Genomic DNA, 8,583 nt, shown 5'->3' with positions numbered 1-8,583 from the left:
TTTTTTTTTTTTCCAGAACTGATTTTATTTGGATAACTGACGGAAGGAGTCTTGTCTGTAATAGGATGGCATTCACAGTATGTTGTTACATTCACGCTTAAAAAATATATCTCTATGTACAGGAATTTGCAAATAGATGTAAACATACATTACTTTCCAAGTACATTTCTCCTCTTCTCCCAGGAGAAAGAAATAAGCCATCCAACAAGGCCACCCCTTCACAATTGTTTAATACAAAGGATGCAAATATCTATAAATCAAAAAAGTGGTTCATCTGACCTACTGGGTCTCATGGAGAGAATATCACTGAATGACAACAGCTTGACCTCGGATGGAATTGGACTATTTAAAACTGAGTTCCCAGGAAAAATAGGCACTGATTTCTAGAAGGAAAGTCACTCCTTACTGAAGCTATTTATTGAGCCAATATGGCTGGTTAACATTTTCACTAGTATAAGTGCAGGACTTTCAGACGACGTTAGCTGAAACTGTACAGTCAGACTGCAAGAGGCGCTGCCAAGGCCACACTGAAGCCGGCTGTCCCCATCCTCCAGGTGTGAGGACCACCCCAATTTCATCCTGGGGATCTGGTCCCTCCTCCTTACTGCAACTGTCTAGCATTATACAAGGTACCCTGTTGTTTACCCACTTAAACTACTCTTCAAGTTAATTAGAAAAACTTGTTAAAAAACAAGGAAAAAAAGGCGTCAGGTTATCTCATCCAGGCCGCCCTCCCTAGTCCCCCAACAGGAGGCATGCCGGGCGGGGGGATGGGTGGGGGCACCGGTGGCTGCCCTCCAGGGGGCACAGCAGGAGGTGGATAGCTAGCCGGTGGCAGGCCCAAGCCTGGAGGAGGGTGAGGTGGGACTGCATGGGTAGGGGGAAGGCATGGGGGCGGGGGTGGAAAGTTGGGGTTGTAGGTGGTGGAGGTGGGGGGTAACCGGGCATAGGGGGGCGGGAATGGCAGGTGGGGGGAAGGAGGCTGGGGGAGGAGGCACAGGTGGCGGGGGGGGGGGGTTGGGGAGGGTAGACATGGGGGTGGTAGGGAAGGTGAGCTGGCGGGCCGTAGGCTGGGGGCAGGGCGCCAAAAGAGGGGCCCTTGGTCTTCATCATGGACTGCAGGCTCTGGTAACCCTCTCCAGACATGTAGGAACTGGTGGTGGACATTCCGGTCATGTAGCTGGAGGGGGGCGGGGGGGGGGGATGGCAGAGGCGTTGGCTGGTGCACAGGGGCCGGAGGAGGAATCTGGACTTTGGGGAGGTCACTGGCATCCACTGGGCCAGGCGGCTCAGCCTCGCCTAGAGCAGCTGCGGCGAGGGGAGGCTTCCGGTCTGGGGGTGGGTGGGCCGGAGGCAGCGGTGGGTGAGTGGTCTCTATTTTCGGGATTTTAGATGGTGGTGGTGGTTCTGCTACTTTGCTCTCTTCTTTGGGAGAAACCACCACAGCGCGCTTGGCCTGTCGGGGAGGACTGGGCTGCGGGGAGGGCTTCTTGGGTGGCTGTGTGGGTGGCGGCGGCTGCTGCTGTGCTGCTGCCTGCTGGGAGTCCTGCTGGGACTGGGCTGGTTCGGGAGCCTTGCGACGGTTATGACTGCTGTACTTGTGGCACTTGTGGTGGAGGCTGGAGAGATGGGGGCTGCTGTGGCTGATGGGGTGTGTGATGAGGCATCTGCTGTTTTCCTTGTGAGTAAAGGTCCAGGATCTGGTGGCACATATCTTCCAAAACATCAACAGGGACATCTTGAACGAAGTGCTCCCGCCATCTCCTATACATGGGTTTGGAGGTCCATTCTTTTATTTCAAACTTACACAAACATCCTGCGAGATACATCACGGCTACTGCTATGATCTCTGGTTCCCACTGCAGCGACAAGGTGGTGCAGAGACTGTCATTTACAAATGTCCATGCCATTTGAACCAACTTTTGAATTTTGTTTTTGTCACCTTTAAGTTGTTTTGCATATTTGAGCAGGAATTGGTATGGATGTTTTACCTGTAAATCAAACTTTATGGTCTGTAGTAAGATTCTCTCTAGAACCATTACTTCTTCCTTTGGATCATCTCCAAACTGGCCAAACTGTACATCATTTAATAAACTACGAGCTGTTTTGATGATATCTTTACATTTTTTTGGTGTTTCTTCTACTTTCCCAGCCAGAAAGAGACAACAAGCTCCTGTCACGTATCTTGGGAATTGCTTGAAGGAATGAAACATATAGAAGCGATGAAAATAAATTATTCCAGTTGCCAGGGTGTCATAGTGTAGCCCCAAACGTGTGCCCACATCAAAGATGAACCTAGCCCCCTCTCGGCGGTACCGGGCCTCAGTGGCTGGCTCGAGTCCTTCAAGTTGTGAGGGTGTATGAGCCAAGTCTTTCTTATCCCAGTACCAACATGGTTTTGTGTGGTCCAGGTTTGCTGACGTTACTGAAGGGCTTGAATTTTCTGTATTCTCCTTCATTTATTGGAATAGACTTGTTCTTTCCAAGAGGTTATCTGAAAACTTTAGAATCCCCTTGCCTCAGGCAAGCCCCTTAGCAACGTCTCTCCTTGCTGACTGCAGCCGTCTTGGATGTGGAATCTTACAGCTTTTAAAGACCAACATGCATATATCCTTAAAAAGATTTTTGGCTTTTTTTTTTTTTTTCTAAAAAATAAATGTTTGACATGATCATTTATTTTTAAATTTTTTTCCATGAAATAAAAATATATAGGAAATGATACAAAGAAGAAAAAAAAAGAAAAGAAAGAAAGAAAAAGAAAGCATTGGGGTGTCAGCACAATAGGCCCCTTATATTAATTATTCTCTTAACCTTGTGTCCCCACCATTCATACTTGTCTGTCCCCTAATGAAGAGACCAAATTTAAGAATCACTGGACTTGAGGGTGGTTTTGAGATGCCAGCTAATGAAATGGATAAAATCCTTAGGAAAATAATAACAGAAAAATTTTCAAACCTTCATAATGAGATGGACATCTAGATACAAGAAGTGTTCAGAACCTCAATGGAATGAACTAAGGAAGTCAGTGCAGACTATGAATGAGAAATTAAATAAAGAGATAGAGATACTGAAAAAGAACCAAACCAAAATCTTGAAAATGAAAGACACAGTATATCAAATTAAATGGAATAACTAACCATGATCAGAATATTTAAGAACCCTGGAACAACATGAAAAGACCAATTTAAGAATCAGTGGACTCAAGGAGTGCTGTGAGATGTGGACTAATGGAATGGATAAACTCTTCAGGGAAATAATAACAGAAAATTTTCCCAACCTTCAGAATGAGATGGACATCCAGATGCAGGATTTGTTCAGAATCCAAAGTACAAGATCAAAAAAAGAACATCTCCACAATACATTATAATAATTAAAACCCTCATATACATAAAAAGGATAGAATTTTAGAAGCCTCAAGAGAAAAATGTCAGGTCACATTTAGAAGCAAACCAATCACAATCACTTCTGATTTCTCAGCACAAACTCTACAAGTCAAGAGGTCTTGGAATGATGTGTTCCAAGTCCTGAAAGAAAATAACTGTCAACCAAGACTGCTATTTCCAAAAAAGATATTCAAAATTGAAGATGAAATAAAAACTTTCCAAGATAAGCACAACCTAAAAGAATTCATGACTACTAAACCAGCATTACAGAATTTACTTAAAGAAATACTGCACATATAGCTGGGTGTGGTGGTGCACAGCCAGGCACAGTGGTGCATGCCTGAAATCCTAGCAACTTGGGAGGTTGAGGCAGGAGGATCTTGAGTTCAAATCCAGCTTAAGCAACTTATGGGGGCCCTAAGCAACTGAGCAAGACCATGTCTCTAATAAAATATATAAAAAGGCTAGAGATGTGGCTCTGTGGTTAAGTGCCCCTGGGTTCAATCCCTGGGAGAGAGAGAGAGAGAGAGAGACAGAGAGAGAGAGAGAGAGAGAGAGAGAGAGAGAGGAGAGAGAGAGAGAAAGAGAGACAGAGAGAAATACTGTACATGGAAGAAATAAAAAACTCAGCAGTCACAAAAGAGTAAATCTCATTTGAAGAGGAACTAAGAAAATGAGAAACAGGACTAAATTAAACACCATAAATAAATCAAAATGGCAGGAATTAATAAACATCTCTCTATAATAACATTGAATGTAAATGGTCTCAACTCTTCAATTAAAAAACATAGGCTGGCAGAATGAATTAAAACACAAGACCCAACTATATGTTGTTTGCAAGAGATGCACCTTATATACAAAGAAAGACACAGGCTTCAAGGGAAAGGATAGAAATTGATATATCGTGATTGGAGCCCCCAAACAAATAGGAGTAGCTACTCTCATAATTGATAAAGCAGATTTTACACCAAAATTAATCAGAAGAGATAAAGATCACTTCACATTGGTAAAGAGAACAATCCAAGAAGATATAAAAATAATAAATATTTTTGCCCCAAATGTAGAAGCCACTAATTACATAAAAAAGACATTATTCAAATTGAAGGCCCAGATAGAGCCCAGAAAAATAATACTGGGTGATTTCAATAAACTTCTCTCACTATTAGATTGGTCATCCAGACATAAACTCAATAAAGATGCTTTGTACCTGAAAATTATTATAAAACAAACATATCTAACAGATGTTATAGGATATTTCACCCTACAATAGCTGAACACACTTTCTTATCAATGGCTCATGGAATCTTCTCCAAAATAGACCATATTTTATGTCACAAAGCAACTCAGCAAATTTTAAAAATTGACATAATTCCTTGTATCTTATCAGATCACAAGGAAATGAAATTAGAAATCAACACCAAAACCCCTACAGGAAACTATATAAACACATGGAGATTGAACAATACACTTTCAAATGATGACCAGGTGATAGAAGAAATCGAGGGAGAAATTTAAAAATTCTTAGACTCAAATGAGAATAGTGGTACAACATATCAGAATCTCTGGGACACCATGAAAGCAATTATAAGAGGAAAGTTTATGCTGTGAGTACCTACATACATAAGAAAATCATAGAGATCCTAAATAAACAACCTAATTATGCATGCCAGGCCCTCAAAAAAGAAAAAGAAACCAATTCTAAAACCAGTGGAAGGAAGAAAATAATTAAAATCAGATCTGAAATCAATGAAATTAAGAACTAAAAAAATACAAAGAATCAATGAAACAAAGAGTTGGTTCTTTGAAAAGATGAACAAGATTGATAAGCCCTTACCCAAACTAACCAGAAGAAAAGGAATAAAAATCAAATTAATAAAATTAGAGTTGAAAAAGGAGAAATTACCAGACATCTCAGATATCCAGCAAATCATTAGGGACTCTTCAGAAAACTTGTACTCCATTAAATTGGAAAATCTAGAAGAAATGGAAACATTTATAGACAAATACAATCTGCCAAAACTGAATCAAGAGAACATAGAAAACCTAAACAGACCAATAACTTGTGGAGATACAAGCAAGCAGTAATTAAAAGAAATACACAGAACCATATGGATTCTGAGCTGAATTCTACTAAACCTTTAAAGAACTAATGCCAATACTCCCCACATTATTCCATGAAACAGAAAGAGATGGAATACTTCCAAATTGATTCTATGAAGCCAGTATCACACTCATACCAAAACCAGACCAGGACACAACAAGGAAAGAAAATTACAGACCATTATCCCTGATGAACTTAGATACAAAAATACTTAATAAACTATTAGCCAATTGTGTTCAATAACATATTAAGAAGATTGTACACCATGACCAAGTTGGGTTTTTTTGTTTTCTTTTCTTTTTTTTTTTTTTTGGTGGGGGTGGTAACCAGGAATCAAACCCAGAGTCACTTAACCTCTGACCCATATCCCAGCCCTATTTTCTATTTTATTTAGAGACAGGGTCTCACTGAGTTGCTTAGTTCCTCGCTTTTGCTGAGGCTGGCTTTACACTTGTAATCCTCCTGTCTTAGTCTCCTGAGCCACTGGGATTACAGGTGTGCACCACCATGCCTGGCCCAAGTTGGTTTTATTCCAGAGATGCAAAGATGGTTTAATATCCACAAATCAATAAATGTAATTCATCACTTTAACAGAATTAAGGACAAAGACACTAAGTGATCTCAATAGATAGAGAAAGCCTCAACAAAATTTAGCATTCATTCATAATAAAAACACTGAAGAAACTAGGAATAGAAGGAACCTATTTCAACATCATAAAGGCAATATATGAAAAACCCAAAGCCAACCTCATAGTAAATGGAGAAAATCTGAAACCTTTAAAATCTGGGACAAGACAAGGATGTTCACTCTCACCACTCCTATTAGCGCTAAAATTCTAGCCAGAGCAATTATGCAAAAGAAGGAAATAAAAGGGATAAGAATAGGAAAGGAAGAAGTCAAATTATCACTGTTCATAGATGATATGATCCCATAACTAGAAGATTAAAAAACAAAACAAAACTTCACCAAACAACTGCTGGGGCTAATAAAATTTGGTAAAGTAGCATCTTACAAAATCAACATACAAAAATCAATAACTTTCCTATATGCCAATGATGAATCTGCTGAGAAAGAAAGTAGGAAAACAATTCCATTCACAATAATCTCAAAGAAATAAAACACCTAGAAATAAATCTAACCAAGGAGGCAAAAGACCTCTACAATGAAAACTATAAAATGTTGAAAAAAGAAATTGAAGAAGATCTCAGAAATGGGAAGGCCTCCCATGTTCATGGATAGGCAGAATTAATATTGTTAAAATGGCCATACTACCAAAAGCAACATACAGATTCAATGCAATCTCCATCAAAATACCAATGATATTCTTCCAGAACTAGGGCAAAAATCCTAAAATTCATTTGATAGAAGATTCAGAATCGCCAAAGTCATTTTAAGCCAAAAAAGCAAGTTTGGAGGCATCACAATACTTCATTTCAAATTTGACTACAGAGGTGTAGTTAAAAAAAAAAAAAAAAAACACAAAACTTCATGATCCTGGCATAAAAATAGACATGTAGACCAAAGGTACAGAACAGAAGACACGGAGACAAATCCACAAATCTACGGTCACCTGATCCTTGACAAAGCTGCCAAAGCACATATTGGAGAAAAGACAGCCTTTTAAACAAATGGTGCTGGGACAAATGTTTATCCAGATGTAGAAGAGTGTAACTAGACCCTTATCTCTCACTCTACATAAACATCAACTCAAGATGGACCAAAAATCTCAGAATTAGATCAGAAAATATGCAACTCCTAGAAGAAAACAAAGGATCAACACTCCAGCTTTTAGGCACATGCAATGACTTTCTTAATAGTACCCCTAAAGCCCATTTCCCACCAAGAGTTAATGAACAAAACAGCTTCAAATTAAAAAGCTTCTACACAGCAAAGGAATTAGAAATGTGAAGAGAGAACACATAGAATGGAAGAAAATCTTTGCTAGATACTCTTCTGATAGAGGATTAATATCTAGAATATATAAAGAACTCAAAAAACTTTACACCAAAAAATCAAACAGCTAATAAATGGGCAAATGAATAAACAAACACTTCTCAAAAAATGTAATACCAATGGCCAACAAATACATGAAAAAATATTCAACAACATTAGCAATTAGGGAAATGCAAATCAGAACTACACTGAGATTTCATCTCACACCAGTCAGAATGGCAGTCATCAGAATACACATAATAATAAATGCTGGAGAGGATGTGGAGAAAAAGGAACACTTTCACACTGCTGGGATTGTGAATTAATACAATCATTATGGAAATCAGTATGGAGGCTCCTCAAAAGACTGGGCATGGAACACTGTAGGACCCAGCTATGCCACTCCTCAGCATTTATTCTAAAGAATTAAAGTCATCATATTACAGTGATACGTGTATATCCATGTTTATAGCAGCACAACTCACAATAGTCAAACTATGGAACCAGCTTAGGTGTCCACCAACGGATAAAGAAAATGTGGTAGATATACACAATGGTATTTTATTCAGCCATAAAGAAAAATGCAACTCTGGCATTTGCAGGAAAATAGATGGAATTAGAGACCATCATGTTAAGTGAAACAAGTCAAATTCAGAAAGTTAAGGGTTCTGTGTTTTCTCTCATATGCAGAAGCTAGAGAGGAAAAAGGAGAACAAAGGTTGGGATGGATCTCATGAAAATCAAAGGGAGATCAGGAAAGGGACCCAGGGGCAGGAGGTACAGAGGGAGGGGGCAAGTGCCGGGGAGTGAAATTAGTTAAATTATATGGTTATATCATGTGCATGTGTGAATATGTAAAAATAAATCCCATCATTATGTACAACTGTAATCCATTGATAAAAAAAAAGTGGAAAAAAAAAGGAAAGTTCAGCAAAGCGCCCCCAACTCTCACACATATTTTAAAACTTTAATAAAAAGAAATAAAATAAAATGTAAAAATCATTCTTAGATCATGGGCAGTGGGTTGATTTGGCCAGAGTCTGTTCTAACACATACTGTTTTATTGTTATCACAGCACAAATAATTTCCCATCATTTTCTTATTTAATTGCCTTTTTTGTTGTTTATTGTGTCTCCCACTAGGAAGGAAGTCCCATGAGAGCAAGG

At 39.3% G+C, this 8,583-nt stretch overlaps 1 protein-coding gene across 1 annotated transcript; it reads right to left on the bottom strand.

The window, feature by feature from the left end:
• On the bottom strand, nucleotides 1-2,601 carry LOC306661274 (cyclin-K-like). The gene is given in 6 exon segments (XM_079140128.1): nucleotides 1-921; nucleotides 924-954; nucleotides 957-1,022; nucleotides 1,024-1,207; nucleotides 1,209-1,585; nucleotides 1,587-2,601. Coding segments are annotated over 6 exon segments (1,740 nt in total). The 5' UTR covers nucleotides 2,460-2,601; the 3' UTR covers nucleotides 1-712.
• Nucleotides 2,602-8,583: the final 5,982 nt, after the last annotated feature.

This window comes from Sciurus vulgaris, assembly GCF_902686455.1.
Source record: "Sciurus vulgaris genome assembly, chromosome: 5".
Lineage (NCBI taxonomy): Eukaryota > Metazoa > Chordata > Mammalia > Rodentia > Sciuridae > Sciurus > Sciurus vulgaris.
The sequence above is the reverse complement of the archived record's forward strand: the minus strand, read 5'-3'. Positions and strand labels throughout refer to the sequence as shown.